This window comes from Lolium perenne, chromosome 2 (genome assembly GCF_019359855.2).
Source record: "Lolium perenne isolate Kyuss_39 chromosome 2, Kyuss_2.0, whole genome shotgun sequence".
NCBI lineage: Eukaryota > Viridiplantae > Streptophyta > Magnoliopsida > Poales > Poaceae > Lolium > Lolium perenne.
The window spans coordinates 62,733,545-62,757,073 of record NC_067245.2 but is presented as its reverse complement, the minus strand read 5'-3'; the positions used below and the strand labels follow the sequence as shown (position 1 = coordinate 62,757,073).

At 43.4% G+C, this 23,529-nt stretch overlaps 1 protein-coding gene across 1 annotated transcript; it reads left to right on the top strand.

The window, feature by feature from the left end:
• Positions 1–90: 90 nt before the first annotated feature.
• On the top strand, positions 91–22,925 carry LOC127332781 (uncharacterized). The gene is made up of 25 exons (XM_051359123.2): positions 91–522; positions 1,723–2,046; positions 2,431–2,563; positions 3,525–3,700; positions 4,005–4,078; positions 4,443–4,478; positions 4,555–4,645; positions 4,893–4,952; positions 5,771–5,978; positions 6,396–6,574; positions 7,219–7,320; positions 7,757–7,867; positions 8,199–8,264; positions 8,342–8,440; positions 9,675–9,762; positions 9,889–9,992; positions 10,108–10,221; positions 10,316–10,408; positions 20,028–20,336; positions 20,861–21,045; positions 21,122–21,224; positions 21,389–21,534; positions 21,813–21,892; positions 21,965–22,107; positions 22,470–22,925. The coding sequence occupies exons 1-25, from the start codon at positions 178–180 to the stop codon at positions 22,551–22,553; spliced, it is 3,453 nt and encodes a 1,150-aa protein (XP_051215083.1). The 5' UTR covers positions 91–177; the 3' UTR covers positions 22,554–22,925.
• Positions 22,926–23,529: the final 604 nt, after the last annotated feature.

Sequence of the window (23,529 nt, the reverse complement as noted above, 5' to 3'; positions counted from 1 at the left end):
GAAGAAATATGGGCCTGGTCCAATACAACCTTCGTCTCGCCGTCACCTCTTCTCTTTCTCTCTCCTATATATCGCCCTCTCCGAAAAAAAAGAGAGCTCTCCTCCCCCAACGGCAAGAAACGCCGGCAGTTCCCTTTCAAACCCCACGGCTCCACAACCCTAGTGCAGGCGTGATCCATGGACACCGCGGCGGTGCCCGTGAAGCTCACGGAGGAGCAGCGCCGCCGCATCGAGGCCAATCGAATCGCCGCCCTCGAGAGGCTCAAGCGCTCCTCCGCCGCCGCCGGCAATACCCTCGACGCCGCCTCGTTCAGGCTTGCCAAATGCCCAAGAATCGTCCCCCCTCTGCCCCCGCGCACGCCGCCGCGGCCGCTTCCGCCGCCTAGGCCTCCGACGGGGTTCCAGGCGGTGCTGGAGATTTGCAGCCCCGACGAGTTCCAGGTGACGGTGGGCCCAGCGGAGGGCAAGGCTTTCCCCGGGGAGGCCGACTGCCTCCGCGCCGTCGAGGACTGCGTCGCTTCGGTACGATCCTCGCATTCTTGAATCTCATTTCTTGCCGATTCGGTCTCTGATTGGGGATTCGTCTATTTCTTGACGACGCGCGACGAATTCGGCGCTTTCTTGGATCTCATCTAGAGTTTCTTCACAACGTTCTCTTCTTTTGGCATTCTTTGCAAACGGTTGTAGTATTTGCGATTGTTTTCTTGATCAAATTTTGTTCTTCGGCTTCGGCATGCCTGAACCGGTTCAAGAATGTGCTGGTTCTTTGTCCATTCATCTGTGAGATAAATGGCCGTTCTTTGATTTGGGTTCTTGGTCAGTTACTCGTTCATGGGCGTTTCATTGCTTAATTAATTGAGGTTCGCCTCCGATGTCTTCCGGTGCTTCTCTGGATTCTTGATATGGGTCAGAAGATTCGGTTTCATTCATAGCTTATTATTATTAATCTGATTCCTTATGCCATCTCCAAATTCAGACTTCACCTTCCTCCAAATTTACTTTGCCCAATGTTCTGTCTGTCTAATGCAATACAATGCTAAACACAACATAGGAAGATCGTTGAAAATTGGTGGTCTAACTGCTGACTGCTGAAAATTTTAGTTGGCCTTCTAATTATCAAATTTTATGGACAAATTGTTGGTATCTAGGAATGCTGCAACTAATATTTCAATGTTACATTTTGAACCAATACATGATAATGTTCACAATATACTCCTCTGGTCCTGTAAAAGCTGTCGTTTTCTACAAGGATAGAGTAAACTATTGGGATTTTGAGTACTAATATATTTACTAAAATTTAGGATTAGATGCTTGAAAGAAAGACGTGTGAATTTGCCTTGAACAGTACATTCAGTCATTCACAATATACATTTTTTTATTTTATAAATTATTAAAGAGAAATTAACGGTCAAAGTTGTATTTTCAATGTCCAAAACAGTAGCTTTTTGTAGGACAGGGGGAGTACATGGTGAAGATCTAAGTTTTCAGAGAGCCTTGACACACTTCATGACTAAGCATAAAACGGCAGAAAACATTTATGCTGTGGATGATATACAATTCTGACTAACCCTTTTAAGGAATGGATAATCTGTGAATGCAAAGCATAGAAAAAGTAAACCTCTGCTATAATAATATGAATTTTATCTGTTCTTAGTCCCTTTTCTGGGTCGAATAACCTTTTGGTCTAGAATCTAAACTTACCTTCCCTCTTATTGTTGGTAGGCCGTACCGTTCTCTACAACACAAAGTCAAAGCGGTCATGTTTCTTCTGTCTTTAAGCTCATGCACTATGAGCTGGTGTTACAATGCTTGAAGAAGTTGCCTGGAATTGTTGTGCAAGGAATAGCTTATAAAACAAGACGCACTGTTCAAAATTATGCTACAGAGTGTGCTTCTGATAAAGAAGTGGACGAGCTTCTCACAAAGCTGCCACAACACTTACGAGATGCGCTACTACCCTTTCAACTTGAAGGTGTGAAATTTGGGCTTCGAAGGCGTGGGCGCTGCCTTATTGCAGATGAGATGGGGCTTGGCAAAACTCTCCAGGTGAGCATATCGTGTTTTGTGTATTAACTATCTTGTGGTTAGTTTATATGCCAAAAATTGTTGTTTCATGGTTTCACAACTTACAAAAATCTCTACATTGGCACATAAATAAACACTGATATTTTGAGCATGCATCAATACATTTCGAGTAGTAATGAATTGGAATTTTATGAATATTTTTGCTGAAGTTTGGTTATTGCTTCCATCATCAAGTAAGTGCAGTAACACACTAACACTTACTTTTTAAGATCATTAGATCATATGAATAAATCTTCATATTTTCTTTTGAGTATAATATCTTTCCTTGTCATTTGTCAAAGCACAATATATTTTTTTAACAGAAAGGGGTAGCACTGTATTATGTTCTCATTCATTTGAATGCAGGCAATTGCAATAGCTTGTTGCTTCAAGGATGAGGGCTCTATATTAATAGTCTGTCCAGCTGTTCTGCGTTATACCTGGGCAGAGGAACTGGAACGCTGGGATCCTTCGTTTCTGCCAAAAGATATTCACCTTGGTACTAATTCAGAGTTCAATTATGCGAGTGTTATTTTTTCCTGATGTCAAACCTGGTATTACCACTATTGCATAGTTGCAGTGTATCTCATTTTGACCATGAATAACCATGAAGTAATAACAATCGCCATATACGAATTGCATATTTTGTACTTTATCTATAAAAATTCTAAACAGCAGGAACTTTTGCCCCGGTATCAGTCATTTGGTGCATGAGTTCAGAATGAAACATTGCAGTTAAAAACAGTTGCAGGACAAAATTGCATGTACACAAAGTAACATTGCATATGAAAAAAAGATCACCTTATATCTAGTTTCAGTTGATCTTCAGTCCAATATTGTTCTCCATAATTTGACTTATGTTGGGATCTCACTGAACTTAAAATTCCATAGATTTGCTTGTATTGTGATGGTGTTCTAGCAAAGGTTCATTTTTTCCAATTAAATGTCACACTGAATGCAGATAATAAATTATGATCCCTGAACCTCATTGCCGCACTCTTTTTCTGGCCACGCCATAAGCATGTTTATATAGTAAAAAACATGAGTCTTTGACAGGTCGGTTCATGTGTAAGACATTGTGCCAAATAACCAAACACCTAAAGTGGAATGTCGAACTTGCCTAACTAAAGTTGGGCGAACTATGGCAGTGAACCAATTATGCCCCTAATCTTAGTTCATTGCTAGGATTGTGGCCACAACTTTCCTCACCGTATTTTTGTCAATTTGACTTCACGAAGCTTGTGCTTGGTTATTTGCCAAACTTGAGATTCCGGAGTTACTGAACGTTCTGAATTACATATTTGTACACTTGGTCCTTGTTCCTTGTATAAATAATTCTTCATTTTTGGATACTACTCTATTGCCTTGTCTTTCAGCCTTTTCAGTATTAATTTTGTATAAATAGCACCAAATTTGTCTGTTCAACTTATATCTGTATTTTTCCTCACTCTGTTTTTCAGTGTTTGGCCGTCAAGACAGTCTTGATTATTTAGATGCTTGTCCGAAGGTTGTTATTATTTCATACAAGATGTTAAGCCACCTTCGGAAAAGTATGATTACCAGGAGATGGGCACTGATGATCATTGATGAATCCCACAACATACGCTGCACAAAGATGAAACAAGAAAATAACCAGGTGATGATACTATCAGGCAACAATCGAGCGTATTAAACCCCAATCCGGGAGGGAGATTTAGTTCTTTGTGTATTTGGCACATCCTATTTTGCTACTCTTGTAATCATAACATTATTTTGTTTGGTTATTACTCCGTTTGATGAAAAAAAAGGTGCTTTTCAACCCGCTTCTCGTTTTCATCGTTTCACTGTGCTTAATTTAAAATGCTGCAAGCATGAAAAACCACTGAAATACTGTTGAACAATCTTTTCCTTATTGCTTCAGCTTTCAGGCACCTTATTTTAATTTAACTCTCTTGTGACAGACAAACGCTATACTGGAACTAGCTCACAGTATCAACCACATCGTGTTGCTTTCTGGGACGCCCTCTTTGTCAAGGTTGTAACTTCTAAATATACCCATTGAATTTCTCTCGGGGATCATTGTGCTGTTGTGCTATTTTACTCATGGATATATAAAACTTTGAACATGCAAATAGATTTATAGTTTTACCATTTTCCTGAAGATGTTGTTCGTAGTTGTACTGTTTTCTTGTTACCAGTTGTTACATGTGATATTTATATATTCTATGTGTAAGCTCAGTATCTGTATTGTGATGTTAAAAGTGCCATGTGTGGCTTTCCATTCTTATACTTTTTACCCTGCGCATAATATATCTGACTGCTTGTCTGAGGTTGACTCTCCATATTTGTTAGTTTTTTTCGGGATTTAACTTACAGTGTTTTCTCCTAGGTGACAACAGACCTTTTGACATCTATCACCAGATAAATATGTTACGGTAAGGGATGCAGAATGACATCTTATTGTGTTGGTCATATCGATCTTTCGTGATCACACTCTCCCTTGTTTTTCAGTCCCAATTTGCTTGGACATGATAAATTTGAGTTTGCAAGGACATACTGTTCACTTCATGTTGCTCAAAGATCTCACGGTAAAACCTATCAGGTATTTATATCTTGTGATTGTCCTTATTGTCAAGGAGATTGGCAGGTTGCTATTACTAAGCTCTATTAGATTATCATTTGTTATGTTAGGCACCGTCAGTGTTGCAGCCTTGCAGGCATAAATAAGTTTCAGTAAACATGAATTAATGGTTCATGCAGAATTGCATTTGCAATTAAGTTCAGGAAGTAGTATTTGACAATCTGTACGTAAAGGGCTTGATATTTTTTACACGTCGTTTTATATGCAGGACTTTTCAAAGGGTGCTCGGTTGACGGAGTTAAATGTTTTGCTCAGTCAGACTCTCATGGTTGGCTCTCTCTCTTTCAGCTATTGAAGCCTCTTTTTATAACTTTTTTGTGTTTATTGTTTTCATGATATTGTATGTATCTTGTTCCTGATATCCAAACTATTCATGGACTTATTTATGGTCAGGGCATAGTAGTTCTTGATGATGTTCATGGATTTTGATCTGCTTGGCGGTATACAGTTTTTATGTGTGTATATATTCACCTGATTACGTATACAGTCTGTATTACAGTATGTTGTAGAATGCCGTAGTCTATGCAGAAACATGTTTAAGAATAACTGAATGAGACTAACTTCAGTGTCTAATACTCTTTACATTCTCTTTTAGTTATTATTTAGAATGCGTGCAATCGAACTTCTACAAGTGTGACCACAAATAGGCGTAAAAGTATTTTGGGTTGTCACATGAAATCAATATCACTAGATTATCAATGGAAGTGCTTCTATATGATCCAATATCCTTAAATATAACATTAGTACGATATAGTTACAAAATTTAATGGTAACATGTGTGTATTGGATGTATCAAAAGTCAAAGCTTACTAAGTTTGACCAAATATAGTGAAGAAAATATCAACATCCACAACATTAAACAAATGTATTATGAAACATATTTCATGGTGAATCTATTGACATTGATTTGGTAGCATCGATGTTGATATTTTCTGTCCATTGACATTGGTCAAACTTGGAAGATGTTGATTTCTGACTAAATTTTTACGCCTTATTAATTGGAGAGGAGAGAGTAATGTTTTAGGATGATACTTAATGGTTTATCAGTTTCAGATCTAACGACTGGAATTTGCTTCTGTCGTGCAGATCAGGCGCTTGAAGGAGCATTTGTTGAATGAACTGCCCCCCAAGCGCCGACAGATTATTAGGTTGAAGTTGAAGGCATTGGATACCAGGACAGCTAAGTCTTCTTGTATCCAAGGGGTGGACAGTGATGTATATGGTAGTTCTGATACTCTTACAGTTGCCTCGCCTGAGAAAGGCAATGACTATGAAGAAGCGAGAGTGGGAAAAGGTAACATTTGTGCTGCTAATAGCTGATATCAATTACATATGTCAACCTTACTAACACAATCACCTTTTATCAATTTGCAATGAACTGATGTGATTCGAATAAAAAGAAGTTGCTGGAACTACAGCTTTCTGCTTTAATATCAATCATTTTCCAGTCGAAGAATTCAAATTATGCATGTTCTAATGTATTTAACATGGATTGTCATTATCATAGTTCCAAAAACATGCTTTATATTCCATAATTTAGCATTTTAATATTATTTAGCCTGTTCCTCAACATGTAAATAATTATGAGATCGTCAAATGTGTCAAAACTGGTAGTGGGAGATCAATCAAATGTTTTCCGTCATTTTAGCATTCAAGATGATGATTGTAGATGGTATGTTCCTTTCTGTTGATTTTTTTTTAATTTCCTCAGATGATAGTTGCAAGAAATCTCCAAGGCATTTCTCCCCCCAGGAAATTGGCATTGCAAAAATACCTGGATTTAGTAAGTGGTTCTCAAATCATTTGATACATGATGATCTGGACTCCCAGTCAAGTTGCCAGAAAACGATAATTTTCGCCCACCACTTGAAGGTTCTAGATGGAGTGCAGGTAATATTTACAATAACAACTATGATGGTTCTATATGTAATTTGAGTACAAAAGTGGTGGTTCGACCAAGTATTATTCAGTAAGATTCAGATTGTGCCCAAATGTGGCACATGCAATGCAGGCAATTTGCAGTGGGAGTCATTGTTTATTCTAAAAAAGGGTCAAACATATCCGTATTTCTGGAATGAATGTCCATATCCATCCGATACTGATACACTGTACACGTTTATGTATCTGTGCCCATACCATTAGCCTCCAACATACTTACTGGTATCTATCATACTTGCTGTGATAGCATTGATGTTCCCATGCTTGCTGGTAACAGTGATATACTTGTATGGGAGGTCTACCACCAAGATAATTCAGTTATCAGTTATATATTATATACTTGGACAAGGGTCATGATTACATCCTTCAGTGCCGAATTGGCTGCATGCTTTAAATTGATGTGTTAGTTAGATGCCATAAATCATAAATAAACTATATTGTCTAATTACTCCCTCCGATCCATATTAGTTGCCACTAATATAGATGTATCTAGACATACCTTAGTTCTATGTACATCCATACTAGTGGCAAGTAATATGAATCAGAGGAAGTATATGATTTCTAGAAAAGATATTGATACCTTGCTTTCCATGTAGGTTTTTCTCTTTGAAAAGGGGATCAAGTTTGTTCGCATTGATGGCAGCACATCATCTAGAGAAAGGAAAGAAGCTGTTGATTCTTTCCGTCTAAATCCAGAGGTTGCCATTCCCCTCATTTTGATTCGTAACTTGCCTAGTGATATATCAGGATTCAGGATACGCGTAGTTTCATGAAAATGGTGCAATTTCCATTGAGTTATTTGAATAACCTTTAAAGTTTCAGCTATAGGTCTCTCTGTCCATGAAAATGAAAATTTTCAGTAACAAACTGAATCTGTTTGTAGATACCAAAAGGAAATTATTACGTGCAACTGTGTGAACTAAATAGCGGATCTGCCATTTTTGTATCTTGCAAACAAGATTGTGTCTATTCTTGAAATTATGGATTGATATAGAGCATGCCGACCATACCTACACGTGAGAACTTCTAAAAACTCCTATGTGTGTTTTATGCGGAATTTGAAGAAAATTCATCTACCTACTCTATATGATGTTTAGTTTGTCCATCATTGAGTTATTTTACTCTGCTAAATAGGTAAAGGTTGCAATAATAGGAATTACTGCTGGTGGTGTTGGTTTAGACTTCTCATCTGCTCAAAATGTTGTTTTCGTGGAGCTCCCAAGATCATCTTCAGACTTGCTTCAGGTACTTGGTTTTTCGAACCTTGCTCATACATTTTCTTTTCAACCCATATGAAGTGCAAATTTAACCAGGAGGAATTTTCTCAATATCTTGGTAGTTTTGGTTGTAAAAGAAGTACAAAATTAACCAGTCCAGCTGTTGGTGCGAACCTACCTGTGTAATGAAGTGTCGCTGCAAAGTCTTTGAATTTGTGCCTGTGCCTGTGCATGTTCACTTCACACTTTGACGAACTGTATTTAATGTGTGCAATCTTGAACCTATGTATGGTTCACCCTTCTTTTACTGTTGTGTCGAATGTCGATGCTTCATTTAATTGTTGATAATTTCTTGATAGGCTGAGGACAGAGCTCATAGGCGTGGTCAAACCAATGCTGTCAATATATATATATTCTGTGCAAAGGTTAGTTCCTTTTCTTATTCCTGTAGTGTATTTTGTAAATTTAGTAACTAGAGCATTAAATTACTTTGTTCTCACAGAACACATCAGATGAGCCGCATTGGCTTCACTTGAACCAGAGCCTGTTCCGTGTCTCATCTGTGGTGAATGGGAAAAAAGATGCTATAAGAGAAATTGAGGTAGGTAAAGGTCAAAGGTGAAGTAATTATTAAAGCATGTGTGGATTGCCGACCTTCTCTTCACCAGTTTGAACTTTTGGTTCTATTGCTTGGTGCATGAGATTTATTATGGTATCAGTGTAGAGGTCTTGGGTTCAAGTCGGCTTTCACATTTTTTTTTAAAATTTCTCTTGCCCTCTTTCCATCACGTGTACGCCTTATCGAGTCACGTGGGAGTGGGGTGTTAAAGTGTATGTGGGCTGCTCACCTTCTCTACATTAAATCGGATATTTGTATCTACTGGTTGGTGCATGGAACTTAATAGTACCTGAAAGTTTTGAAATTCCACCATTTGTTTATGGTCTATCATATGCAATACTATTTCTTTGAGAGGTTTGGAGGGACTGTGCTAAGTCCATATTTTTTTGGATCGAGGTGATTTAGGGGTTTGCAACTGGCTACATCCCATCAGCTAACTAATTCCACAAAGGCAAGCTGAACTGCCAATCTTTTAAAACTGCATGAAGTGCACTTGTGGAACATTTGAGACTTAATATGGTATCAGGGTAGAGGTCTTGGGAATAAAAAAAAAAAGAGTAGATGTCTTGGGTTCAAGTCAGCTTTCACTTTTTTTAATTGCTCTTGCCCTCTTTCTATCACGTGTAGGTCTTATCGAGTCACGCGGGAGTGGGCGTGTGTTAAAGTATATGTGGGCTGCCCACCTTCTCTACATTAATTCGGACATGCATGGAACTTAATAGTAATTAGTTACCTCAAAGTTTCGAAATTTCACCATTCATTTATGGTCTATCATATGCAATACTATTTCTTTGAGAGGTTTGGAGGGACTGTGCTAAGTGCATTTTTTTAATTGAGGTGATTTAGGGGTTTGCAACTTGCCACGTCCTATCAGCTAACTAATTCCACAAAGGCAAGCTAAACTGCTAATCTTTTAAAACTGCATGAAGCACATTTGTGGAACATTTGCAGCTGCCCCTATCATTTCAATACCATGCTTTGAGGAGTTAACTTTGAAGCATAATTTACTAACCGAGAAAATATTTTACACATATGGAGAAGTCTGGATCGCATTACACTTCTCGAAAGTGTCAGAACTCAGATGAGATCTGGTTTATTGTATCGCTACTCGAATGAGTTGTTTTACTAGGATCTTGAACAAGATTCTAGGACCAATGTACGGAACTCTTATTCTATTTAGCATTTATTCATTTATCTGACCATGTTTCTTTGTAAGGTTGATCAAGTTCACAACTTTGGGGAAATCAGCAACAGTAAGGAGAGACCACAGCATGAGTTTCTTCCTTTGGAGAATCATGATGCAGGTAAAACATTAGGAAAATCAATATCAAATTACTAATGAATGATATCAATATTTAGTACTAGCTGATTAACGTAAAGAAACTTTGAGATATGTGAGCCTTTAACATGTTCTGCTGGTGAATGAAAAGGTCTTCTGGAAAGTGGCACCATGTCCGTCGACTGTCTTCCTAGCATCAGCGATATGGAGTTTGAGTCAGATTTCACTATTAGGACTATTCCTCTACAATTTGAGGTTCAAACAAGATACTCCTTCTAATTTTTCACCATTGTTCACTGTAATATCTTATCATTCAGCATTCCTATGATTGACTTCCAGCTGATTCTGCTTGTGCACCTTACCCTCTTAGGATGAAGGGCTTCATTTCGGCATGCAATATAGTCCAGCTCCAGCAGCTTGCAGTAATTTTTCTATTTCACCAGCCTCCTTTGGCTCTTCAGTTACAAGAAGTAAATCCAGAAAGGTAATTCAAAAGTCCTTGCTTGTATTTTATTGTATTTTGTACAATGTATATTAAAGGTTTATACACTGTATCTTACGCTGCTCAAATATAACAGGCTCGTAGGCGCTTTTTTGAAAATTCTGAGATTTTAGGTCTTCCAGGAACCGTTTCAGATGGCCATATTCAAGTGGAATATATGCGTTTCGAGGTTAAAAATTCCTCCACCTACTGTCTCAAACTATCATTTTTTGCCTTCATGTTTACATGTATTACTGCTTGTCCCAACTTCTCAAGTTATTTTCGTATCAGTTTGCTGCTTACTTTTGTTAGCTCCTACCCATACTAAATGTTGGGTGCAGCCTTCTCTCAATCTCTCAGCTCATTCTTAGTGGACACACACATGAGCAAGGAGAACAGGGGAGAAACTTGCTTGAGCAACAAATGCTCTTTCACTATTATATAGCAACATATGCTACATCTTGGCTTACAAGTTACTCTCCATATGGGGTGCCTCTCCTTATATAGAGGCTTTAAGTCGGTGCTACGATGGCAGACCTAGACAACTAATGTCTAGTTGGCTTCTACTAGTCTAATCCAACTTGGAGACTGCTAGTCAAAGCCAACTTGAAGACAGCTGCACACAACTCATGTGCCATGTTCTCACACACAGCAAGCACACAACCTATGTGTGCTATTCACACTATAGCATGCACTCAACCTACGTATGCGGGTCACACCATGACAAGATTATATTTAGGCTAACAATCACCCCCCTAATCTTGTCATCTTCTTCCTCGTCTCCAGGATCTCCTTGTTCAACGGCGACCAACGCCGCAACTTCTTCCTGCCACTTCATCTTGAGACGCGCACTTGGCTGCTTGATCCGCAAATACCGGCCGCACGCACAACGCGCTCCAACGCGCACAACGCCACAGGCCTTCAAAAGATCACCAACGCGCTCAGACGCACGACGTGGACCGGATACATACAAGCTAGGCACACCCGCCACGGGCACACCTAGCCACCCTGGCTTCCCACAAAAGCTAAGAAGCTCAAGTCGGCCTATGCCAAACAGATGGCTCTTCGAGCAGAGACCGGCAGCTCCGATTCTGAAGACGAGCCTCGGAGAGGGGATGCGCAAGACAAGTGCCGAAAAAGGCCTTCACCGGACCGCCCCTCGAAGGTCATCGTACACCGCCCGAGGCGGCCGACTTCGCAGCAAGAGGAGACCACCACGAAGACATTCGGGCACGCCGGAACGGAGCCGACTAACATGACCTTGCCGCAACCAAACCTTGGTCACCACCATCGTCGTTGCCTCTCAAGTCTCCACCCTGAACTCCCGCCATGGCCACGCACAACCTAGACGCGGAGCAGTGCCGCCAAGGCCTGCTTGTCCTCTCGCCGAGAGACTGCGGCGTCCTCGATCGCGTCCCAGAGCGATGCCGCTTGCAGGTTCACCTCCATCACCATGGCCCGATTGATGTAGTCTCGCGCTTGAGCATCGGGAAGACGAGGCTCGTACCGCCGCCTCCGCCGCTAGTCATCTCGCGGATCACCTCCCGCTGTACCACGACCTCGCCCCCGCCGTGTCGCACCCTGCTCCGTCCCCGACTTGGCGATCGCCGTCGCTCGTTTGCCGGAGGAGGGGTTGCGGACGCACGCCGCTGCTGGAGAGGTGGTGGTGCTGACATCTCCCAACCTGGTGCTCTAGTGCTGGTATGAGGCCGCTGCGCCACGGCCGCCGCAGCCTCCATACTGCTGTGCAGCGCCTCCATGCCGCCGTGCGCACGATGTCACAGCGCGCCGCCTCCACGTCCGCCGGGCTCACCGCGGACTCACTGCTCGCCATGGCCCCGAACCATGAGGCTCTGATACCAATTGTTAGCTCCTACCCATACTAAATGTTGGGTGCAGCCTTCTCTCAATCTCTCAGCTCATTCTTAGTGGACACACACATGAGCAAGGAGAACAGGGGAGAAACTTGCTTGAGCAACAAATGCTCTTTCACTATTATATAGCAACATATGCTACATCTTGGCTTACAAGTTACTCTCCATATGGGGTGCCTCTCCTTATATAGAGGCTTTAAGTCGGTGCTACAGTAACCGACCTAGACAACTAATGTCTAGTTGGCTTCTACTAGTCTAATCCAACTTGGAGACTGCTAGTCAAAGCCAACTTGAAGACAGCTGCACACAACTCATGTGCCATGTTCTCACACACAGCAAGCACACAACCTATGTGTGCTATTCACACTATAGCATGCACTCAACCTACGTATGCGGGTCACACCATGACAAGATTATATTTAGGCTAACAACTTTTGCCATGTCGTTTATACTATCTTTTTGAGAAAAAAGCCTTTTGTGTCGATGCATTGATAGAAAAGGTATATATACAACACTACCCGGCTAAGCTAAACTCCTGCAAGAAGCACCGAGCGAAGACACATCGCTCCTGCTTTTGTCCACGACTGAGCCTCAAACCGATTCGTGTCAAGCAAGCGGGCTATGCTAGGATGTGTGTTGTCGAAGACAGCTATGTTGCAATGCTTCTAGATCCACCATGCCATGAGCATGATCACCGAAGAAGGCCCTTGAGTTAAAGTGTACGGGAAGGGATTGCAGGGCCTGCGACCACCACTCCATGAAGTAATTTCAACAATGGGCAACCTGTTGTGCATCAGACCCATGAGTGCACCTCGTGTCACATTCCGTTAGAATGAGCATCCATTGAGGAGATGGAACATAGTTTTGTCAGGCTGCTCACACATTAGACACCTTGATTGGTGTTCTAGGCCCTGTCTCGCAAGCCTCTCGCTCGTAGAGTAACTATCCTAACAACCAGGCCAAATGAATAACTTGACCCGGGAAGACCCCTGGAGCGCCAGTTGAGCTTCCAAGACCTTTGACATGATAGCCCCATGGAAGAGGGTATTGTAGCAGGAGTATTGTCCGTCCAGTGTTAGACCAACATGTCTGGGCAGCCATGAGCTGCAGAGCTCGAGCACTCACCTAAAGTTGAACGTACTGCCAACGGGCCACCAGGCTGAGTTCACCCCTGATGTCAATAGTCCAATGATCCCAAGCTGTAGCGACCTCAACCTCAGCTTGAAAAGTGAGAGTCCCTATGCAATAGTGCTAGTTGGATCGAAGTATAAGATGAAATACCAAGTAGCAAAGGTCATCATTACAACCTATTGCATATCTCTCAGGCTAAGGTCATCACTATAATGTATTGCATAGCTCTCAGGCTAGCACTAACCTGGAGTTCATAGCAGCAAAGTAAATCTTCAAGCATGGAGCCCTTTTTTCTTCATGAAGCCAAAGACAGACATATTAAGCAAAGACCGGTGATTCTAATCCATTATTCTTCAACTAGAGTAGTAACTCGCAACATAAGCGTTGCACCTCAAGATCAATACATTTTGGAATTGTATTGACAAGATGATACTTTGGTGGACAGAAGTGGCAACAGGCAACCTAACACATACGTGATCATTTGGCTGGTAGAGCTTAGATATAATTTGCATAAAGCTAGTTTTCTCCTTCTCCCGCCGTTCCCATGCTCAAGTTAATTTTATGGCGCGGTGATTAAGGTGGCGTCAACGGCGAAAATATCTTCCACTCTTGCCCCTGCATGTACGCGCCAAACCTCTCCTTAATTCTCCCATTAATTGCCAAGACTCCTTCGTTTCTTGCTGCTGCCTTCTCTCTAGTCTATTCAACCCTGGATGGTGCGCTCCACCTCAATGGAGAGGCAAATCCATTTTTCCCAATCGCGGAGGGCTTCTTGTTTAGCACCACTCAGGCCATCGTGCTCATCCAGTAGAACGGGAAACCCTCCACACTCGCCCAACACTAGCAGGTCGGCGCCCACGGCAGGAAGGACACCTAGCTGGTCCAGAAGCACGTGAACATAGTCGAGGCGTCGAACTCGTCTAGTAGTACGGGAAGTACGTCTCGCTCGCCCACCAGCGCGGGAACACGGCCGCCGCGCTCGGCAAGCACGGGAAGGCCGGCACCAACACCAGTCTGGCGTCCGCGCTTGTCCAAAAGCACCCGAACGCCGTCGTGCTCGCCCATCTCGGGATGGCCGGAGCGCACGCCATGCTAGACACCACGTGAAGGTCGCCGTGGTCGTCCACCAGCGCGGGAAGGCCGCCACGCTCGTCCACCATCGCTGGAACGTGGCTGCCCTCGCCCTGCAAACCTACAACATCTTCCGGTCGATGCATGCTCCCACGCGCGCACGCCATGGGCGGCCAGCGACATGGAGATTGCTGGCAAGGTGCTAACACCATGAACGCCACTACCCATACCATGGAGGCTCTCGCACCTTCCTCCTCGCTCGGTGCAACTCACCCTTCGGCGCCGTGGACAAAGTTCCAATCTTCTCAGCCATGGATTGCTCACGAGGGTGGAAAATGCTCAGGGAAGACAACTGGTTGAGGCTGCAGTTGCTGTAACTGCTGGGCAAGGTGCACGCACTGCCCTGGAGTGCCATAATCAGTGCACCCTGGTCCAGCATCTTGTCCTTTAGCTTCTACTTGTCGCTCTTCAGTTAGGTATTGTCCGCATAGAGTTGATCTCTTTTGTTACCAAGCCAACCAACTAGTTTTTTAAGCTGATGGTACTTCTCATTGTTCTGCTGGAGAATCTTCTTGGACCAGTCCAGATTATACATCTCAGTGCGAAGCATCTTCTCCATGTTGGAGGCGTGAGTCTCCATGTCCTGAAACTGAATCTCAATCCAAGGCAGGTTCGCACAACTTCCCGGGGTCCTCATAGGTATCCCATTCAGGTTGCGCCTTCCGAAGAACTGATAGCTAGATTCCTCATCAACACTCTCACCGTGCATGTTGATAACGCAGGCTAATGTCTCCTGCATTGCCATTGCAATACCATCCTCCTAGCTCAGATACTTACTTGTGGACCACGGTATCAGTCCTAGGGTCTTTCCTAGTCTAACCAGTCCTAGGGTCACGAACCTAAGGGCAACTGGAGTGCCATAATCAGTGCACCCTGGTCCAGCATCTTGTCCTTTAGCTTCTCCTTGTCGCTCTTCAGCTAGGTATTGTCTGCATAGTGTTGATCTCTTTTGTCACCAAGCCAATCAACTAGTTTTTTAAGCTGATGGTACTTCTCATTGTTCTGCTGGAGAATCTTCTTGGACCAGTCCAGATTATACATCTCATGTCCTGAAACTGAATCTCAATCCAAGGCAGGTTCGCACGACTTCCCGGGGTCCTCATAGGTATCCCATTCAGGTTGCGCCTTCCGAAGAACTGATAGCTAGATTCCTCATCAGCACTCTCACCGTGCATGTTGATGACGCGGGCTAATGTCTCCTGCATTGCCATTACAATACCATCCTCCCAGCTCAGATACTTTCCTGTAGACCACGGTATCAGTCCTAGGGTCTTTCCTAGTCTAACCAGTCCTAGGGTCACGAACCTAAGGGCAACACAGTGCTCTGATACCATGGCCTAGAAGAAGAAGTATCCGAGCTGGGAGGATGGTATTGCGATGGCAATGCAAGAGGCATTAGCCCGCGCCATCAACATGCACGGTGAGAGCGTTGACGAGGAATTTGGCTGCCAGTTCTTCGGAAGGCGCAACCTGGATGGGATACCTATGAGGACCTCGGGAAGTCATGCGAACCTCAGTTTCAGGACATGGAGACGCCTCCAACATGGAGAAGATGCTTCGCACTGAGATGTGTAATCTGGACTGGTCCAACAAGATGCTGGACCAGGGTGCACTGATTAACTCCAGGGGCACTGCACACACCCTGCCCAACAGTTGCAGCCTTAGCCAGTAGTCCAGGAGGCACCAGTTGTCGGTTATCGTCCAGGAGGTGGCCAGTATTCCAAGAGGATCAAGATATGGAGGAAGAAGAGGAAGACCCTGAGGAGGTCATGTTCATCTTGCCTGATGGGGAACACTGGCTGATTGTTTCCATGGTTCATTGATTAGGGCAACTGGAGTGCCAATTGGCACCCCATAACTGCCGCCACTTCAAGGGTCACCTCCTCGAAGCAGCTGATAGAAGATACCGATCACTTTGCCAAGTTAGTGTACAACCTAGACATATGGCAAAACTTGAGAATGTTGTAGACCGCAAGAAATTATGTCTTTTCCGGATGGCAAAAGATGGCAAAAATGTCTCCATCATCACCAACTCCCTGGTCGCAATGCCTCGTGGGGAGGGGGCAGCTCACCACATGCTCGACACTGGAAGGAAATGGTGATCCACTCTCGGAATCGTGGCTGAACACAAACAACAGAGACTTGTTGCAATCCTCTATGGTCCCACACCGGGGGGGGGGGGGGGCACCTCACCATTGAGCATAGCTCATGCTTGACACGGGGAGGAAATGGTGATCCACTCAATCGTGGCCCAACACAAACAACGGAGACTTTTTGCAAGCCTTTGTGGTCCCACACGCGGGGCCAGCTCACCATTGAGCCATTGGGCATCGGTCATGCTCGACATGGAGAGGAAAATGGTGATCCACTCGCGGAATTATGGACCCAAACCTATGTTCTGGAGGACCTAAAAAAGGAGTCACCATTGAGAATAGCTAATGCTTGACACGGGGAGGAAATGGTGGTCCACTCAATCGTGGCCCAACACAAACAATGGAGACTTGTTCCAAGCCTCTGTGGTCCCACACGCGGGGCCAGCTCACCATTGAGCCATTGGGCATCGGTCATGCTCGACATGGAGAGGAAAATGGTGATCCACTCGCGGAATTATGGACCCAAACCTATGTTCTGGAGGACCTAAAAAAGGAGTCACCATTGAGAATAGCTAATGCTTGACACGGGGAGGAAATGGTGGTCCACTCAATCGTGGCCCAACACAAACAACGGAGACTTGTTCCAAGCCTCTGTGGTCCCACACGCGGGGCCAGCTCACCATTGAGCCATTGGGCATCGCTCATGCTCGACATGGAGAGGAAAATGGTGATCCACTCGTGGAATTATGGACCCAAACCTATGTTCTGGAGGACCTAAAAAAGGAGTCACTAGGAGACACTCAAAAGCATGTGCAATATCCAACTTGATCAACACGGGGAGGAAATGGTGATCCACTCTCGGAATCGTGCCTCTGTGGTCCCACACCGGGGGAGGGGCAGCTCACCATTGAGCATAGCTCATGCTCGACACGGCTTGGAATCGTGGCCCAACACAAACAATAGAGACTTGTTGCAAGCCGGGCTAGCTCACCATTGAGCATCGCTCATACTCGACTTGTTGCAAGCCTCTGTGGTCCCACACGGGGGGGGGGGGGGGGCAGCTCACCATTGAGCATAGCTCATACTCGACATGGGGAGGAAATGGTGATCCACTCTCGGAATCGTGGCCCAACACAAACAACAGACTTGTTGATCCCACACCTGCGTCCAGCTCACCACTGAGCCATTGAGCATCGCTCAAGCTCGACATGGAGAGGAAAATGGTGATCCACTCGTGGAATTATGGACCCAAACCTATGTTTTTGAGGACCTAAAAAAGGAGTCCCTAGGAGACACTCAAAAGCATGTGCAATATCCAACTTGATTGACATGGGGAGGAAATTGTGATCCACTCTCGGAACCGTGGCCCAACACAAACAACAGAGACTTGTTGCAAGCCTCTTTGGTCCCACACCTAGGGGCAGCTCACCATTGAGCCATTGAGCATCGCTCATGGTCGACATGGAGAGGAAAATGGTGATCCACTCGCAGAATCTTGGACCCAAACCTATGTTCCGGAGGATCTAAAAAAGGAGTCCCTAGGAGACACTCAAAAGCATGTGCAATATCCAACTTGACAATGGAGGAGGCGCATAGTCTGCTAAAACAACATTAAATTATCATGAACACGACAGTTCCTAATGAAGGCACATTGGTTTCTCGTCCATCCAGAATCCTGGCCTTTAAGCCAACCTTATAGCCAAGGTCTTGGATACCTACTGGACGAAGATGTGTATCGCCTTATGGGTCGATAGTCCCCTAAAGCATACACATCTCTTCGGCAGCAGGATCAACAACCTTGTTGCCAAACTTGAGGAGTTCTCGGTCCTGGTGCCTTACGATGAGGCATGCGCCTCACCACCTCCCAAACCTCCTAAGAGAAAAGGGAATCTAGGTTCACCAAGTGCTTGACGCGAGAGTCTACGAAGTCCAGGTTAAAGCGAGAATTGGCGTTCCTCAGCCGTGCCTAGGAGCGTGTTAAAGTGACTTGAAGATGCCTCCGGGCCTGCATGGTCCACGAGGCTATGGATCACATTCTTTAGCTTGTGATACGAAGCATGCTGGTCGAACAATGTTTTGTTGGCACCCTTTTGGCTTAGCTAGGCAACCTTGGCCCATTAAAAACATTGTGTTGGCCCATTAACGTGCAGGCCAACCCAATTTAAGCGTGATTGAGCCGAGTGTACATCCTACACTTGGCTGCCTTGCCTCCATTTCAGCGATAGATGAATCTGAAATGACCTCCAACGCTATCATAAGTTGTAGTTTCACACTATCCATTTGGCACTCTAGCTCATCAGCGTAGTGCGCTTTAGCTTGAAGAACAAGCGCTGTAAAGGATCGGGGTCTCAACCATGCACCTCAACCAAAACCCCAAAGCCATTGAGCTTCACTCATACTGGAAATGCCATCGGCCGACCTGCAGCGTGGCGCAGTCGAGTAGGGACAACGGTGACCATGCAAATCCATCTACCGAGCTTGATGAGCATGGGGGCCCCCCCGCTCTTTAGACCACATCTACCATGAAGGCAGCTCTTCAAATTGCAGTCATTTAGGAATTTCTTGAACCTGCCCACTGTGCAATGAGGAAGGACCTAGATCATGTTGAAGTCCCTGCAAAGGACCTAGAGTCTAGGGGGGGACCCGCAGCTTGCTCAGCTTGGTGAGAAAGGCAGTCTTATCGACATCCTCTTTCAGTCCGTAGACTCTAGGTCCTCTTTCAGTCAACCACTAGTAATCCTTTGTAAGTGGGGTCACTTGAGCCATCACACTACTGACATAGACGTGCATAGATCGTATTGAGCTGCACAACACAGCTGATCGACGCAACAACGAGAGCATCTCTAGCTGACAAGCAGAAATAATCACCAAAAGTTCGCACCTAGAGCTTTCATTACCACAATGTGCGATACAATCGAAAGCTTAATCTCCCGCATACGTACAATGGACATGGACCTCCCCGTCATAGTGACAAGGTACGTACAATGGACATGGACCTCCCTGTCACAGTGACAAGGCTCCGGACAACCGCACAACATGATCTTTTTTTTATGGTTATGCCGGCGATGATAGGTGGATTTGGCAAAATTTTTTTTCAATTCTTCAAGCCTCTTATGCATTCCTGTTTGTTCGTGCATTTTTTTTAAGGCCACAAACGTCACACACCAACATCCTAGGTTCCTAAGGCATGGCAATGTGGAGGCCCTGGAAAGGAATAAATTGGGTCAGACCTCAACGAGGCGACCACCTGATGGGCTGGCTGAGGTGCCGAGCAACCTCGGGTTATCTAAAGAGACCACCCATAGGGTCCCCAATCGCCTCGATCATGTCATCGCTCAAAGGTTTCTAGAACAACTTAAGCTTCCATGGCTCTTCGCCCCTACCCTCGACCAACCCCAACTTGCATATGAGGTTGCGGTGTTATCGCTGTCCGCTGTTGAGGCCACCCAGTTAATCTGCGATCCAAGAGCTGTGACACAGTTGGAAGTCCATGGCCCACAAATAGTTTATTTCGTATCAGTTTGCTTAATTTTGCCATCTCATTCTTCAAATTCCTCTGATTTATCATCATCTTTCACAGGTTAGCCATCACACAGGTCGAATCCACTTGTACATCTGTGTTCCAGGACATGATTCAAGACCCAGACCACTTTTTCAGAATTTTCTGCCTGAAGAAGTAGAATCACCTTTAGGCTTTAGTAGTGGCAAGAAAGCAAGTGGGCAGCTCTTGAAGAGTAATCCAGCATTTTGCAGTATGTTCAAGGCATTTGTAAAGGAATGGTTAGCACTAAGACCATTTGATCAGAGGCAACTGCTGGGAAAGCCATTACAGCTTCCATTGAGTCTTGAGCTGTGCTATCTGAAAAATAGCATCAACCACAATACACAAGTATGCACATCTTGACCTCTTTTCTTTGCAAACTCAACTTTTTTTAATTATGAAGATTGCGAAATGCCTGGTGTCCATCAGGTTACGCATATATATCTATATCATACAAACATATGCCGTAGAAGTTGTTGATGGTAAATAAATGATCCAGTTCTATCAGGATTTACTAAGGATGTTGCAGCGTTCTCATTCCTACCATTGGAGGCCTTATCATGTCACCTCATTTAATACAAGGCTCATACAAAATAACTCCTATACTCAATAGTATATTTCATGTAAAGCAAAGTTCTTAGAGGTGCCATGGTGGTCGTAACATTTCAAGTATCCCAGTTTCTGCTGAAGTTCTTAAGAAAATGAGTCTGAATTGCGAAAGATCATGTGTGAGTGTATGTAGCATAAGTTAACTCAGGTAAGGCTGGATTGCGAAACTAAGAACATATGACATGAATCACAGAATAGGTACTTGGCTTGTTCCTTGGTTTTATGGTGTTTCATTTTGTGTCTGTTGTGATGAACTTTCTTAGGGATTGATTAAAGGGGGGAGTAATAGGCGTATAACTCCATTGAGTGTTGTTAGTGATCCATTGCCCGAAAATGCTGAATGGAGAAAGGTGGTTCTACATAATGGCACTACTAAAGAGAGAGAGTACACTCAAGGCTGGACTACTGATGATGAGCCTCTCTGCAAATTATGTCAAAAACCTTGCAAGTAATACTACTCACTGATGTACTTGCTCTAGGAGCCAATCATTTTCTGTCGTAACAATTTGTTTTCTTGTGTTCAGCGGGAATCTTGCAAAATCACCTGAATATTTTGAAGATCTATTCTGTGGTCTTGCTTGCTTCCAGCTATATAGATCCAGAACTAGCAGCGGTTACCTGCGGCAGGTATGACTTTTTTATCTTTTGCTGTTACCGCGAAAATTAATGTTGCCTGTTTCAAATAAAAAATATAATGTTGCACAAATAAAGCTATTTCGCCATTTTGACACACATAAATTGTGAATTATACGAAATGAAGCTTCTGCTTGTTAAATACTTCTACTTTGCAGGCACTGTTTCAAATAGAACATGGCATATGTTCCCAGTGCAAGCTTGACTGTTGCAAACTTGTCAAATATATTAAACCCTTGTGCAAGCGAGACAGAGAAGCACACATCAGGAATGTTGCTCCAAAAATTGCAAGTAGAAGGAAACTGTACGTGCCGCACTCTGATACCATGCTTTTCTAATCTTTGTAGCTTTTCCTGGCCTCTCTTTTGCATATCTAGCAGGTTACAGAATACTCTTGTTTGAACATCATTATTAATTTGTTAATAATACATCCTTATTACAGAATGTCTAATCTTTATATAATACATATATAATAAGTTAATAAAAAGACTTGCTGAATATCAATGAGAATGGGAATAATTATCATTATTAATTTGTCTGTTTCATGTGGATTATCTTCTTTAATACTGTGCTGAACCACAGGCTAGAAAAGCTTGCCCGAGAGCCAAAAGATGGAAATGCTTGGCATGCAGACCATATAGTACCTGTATATAAAGGAGGAGGTAGTACATGCATATTTTCTATGTTTTTTTTGGCTCATCGCTGCATGTCCTAATTCATCTGTTTTCTGGCAGGAGAATGTACGCTTGAGAATGTGAGGACGCTTTGTGTGGCTTGTCATGCTGAGGTCACCAAAGCTCAGCAAAAGGAGCTAAAAGAACTAAGAAAGAAGGCAAAAGAGCTGCTGAGAAATGCCATTAATCAGCAGAAGGATGATGTTAGTAGTTCTCTGGATTTCAAGTTATCTTTCAACCTGCTATCTCTCGAGTTTTTTTTTCCCAAAATTTAAGCTCTCTGCAGTATCATCTGTCTATTCTTTATTGCAATATCATTGTAAGGGATGCTAAAATCTAGGATTTTCTCCTATGTTTACTTCTGCAAATTTCCAACAATCCAAGTCTTGGCGCATTACACTGAGTTATTTTTCCGCAGATAACACTTTTAGAAATCATTTCATTGTGTTATAAATAGCTCGATTTGTACAGTTCTTATATATTTTTGTAGCATGCATAATTATATTTCACTGCTATTCTCGATGTTGACAGCTTTTTGACTGTTGTTTCCATTTTTTAAATCCAGGCAAAGGCAAGTGAAGTGACAGAAGATGACGACCAATTTCTGCTGGTTGCAGTCCCTGGCAGTGCCTACTCGTTAGTACCCTAGGCTCCTGATACGGCCAGCAAATAGGTTGTTACGCCAATAGATCCTACACCTGGAACCTGGTCCAGTTTAACTTCACAAAATGACAGCCGACAGATTTTTTTGCATATATGTTGAATGCGATACTATTGTATGCATCTGTGTCCGCTCGGCCACGTTGTATCGGTTTTCGCCTGGTTTTCCGGTAATTAACTGGGCAATTCTCTCCTTGATGGAATAGGCAAAGCTTTTGCCTTGTTTCAAAAAAGATACTTCTGTATTTATTTTCATTTGGTTGCAATCTGATAACCATCTTCAGTCAAACTTTTGTTGTCAACTGAAGAAGGTTGACCGAATTATGTGAAGAGTCAGGAAGCGACTGTTTTTTCCCTTGTCCCCGAATGTGATCAACGTGTTGCTTTGTTAGTGATTTGGAGGCAATAGTGTTATATGCTTCTGTAACATCTGTTATTCATTAAAAAATCTGGATGCAATTTGCTATGCTGAAATTATTGCTTTGCAGTTTGCTATTTCACCTCTGTTTTCATGTGCCTGACTATTTCACCTCTGTTTGTGTGAAGCTCCATCACGGAAGAAAACCCCACATGTTACTTGTTAAAGATTCAATCTTGCAAAAGATAATTCTCGTTTTGGGTGCTTGTGAGACTCTCTTTGAATTTTGACTAACAGTGTTTCTTAGCTGTTTAAGTCCAATGCTTGAAATCATCATAGGGTAAATGTCCCAAAAGATAATTTTACTGGGTTTTGACTTTGATGGATGTGTTTCTCTTGCAAGCCATTGCGAACCAGGTTGCGCTCGCTCCCTGGGGACTAGAAACTAATCACTCATATTTTCCACCTTTGCTTTGACTAAACTTTTGGCCAAATTTAATTTTATGTCACATGAAATGTACATCACGGTATTCCTATTTGGAAGTACTTTATTTTGATTATAATTTCTGTGGCACATGTTAAATGGGTAATTCTTGGTCAATGCGCT

What these genes read in the sequence shown, in the direction of transcription:
- LOC127332781 (XM_051359123.2), top strand. Translation starts at nt 178, where the DNA reads ATGGACACCGCGGCGGTGCCCGTGAAGCTCACGGAGGAGCAGCGCCGC. An exon ending in TGCTCAGTCAGACTCTCATG is followed by an intron (nt 4,953 to 5,770) that starts GTTGGCTCTCTC and finishes TCTGTCGTGCAG; the next exon opens with ATCAGGCGCTTGAAGGAGCA. An exon ending in TTATGTCAAAAACCTTGCAA is followed by an intron (nt 21,046 to 21,121) that starts GTAATACTACTC and finishes TCTTGTGTTCAG; the next exon opens with CGGGAATCTTGCAAAATCAC.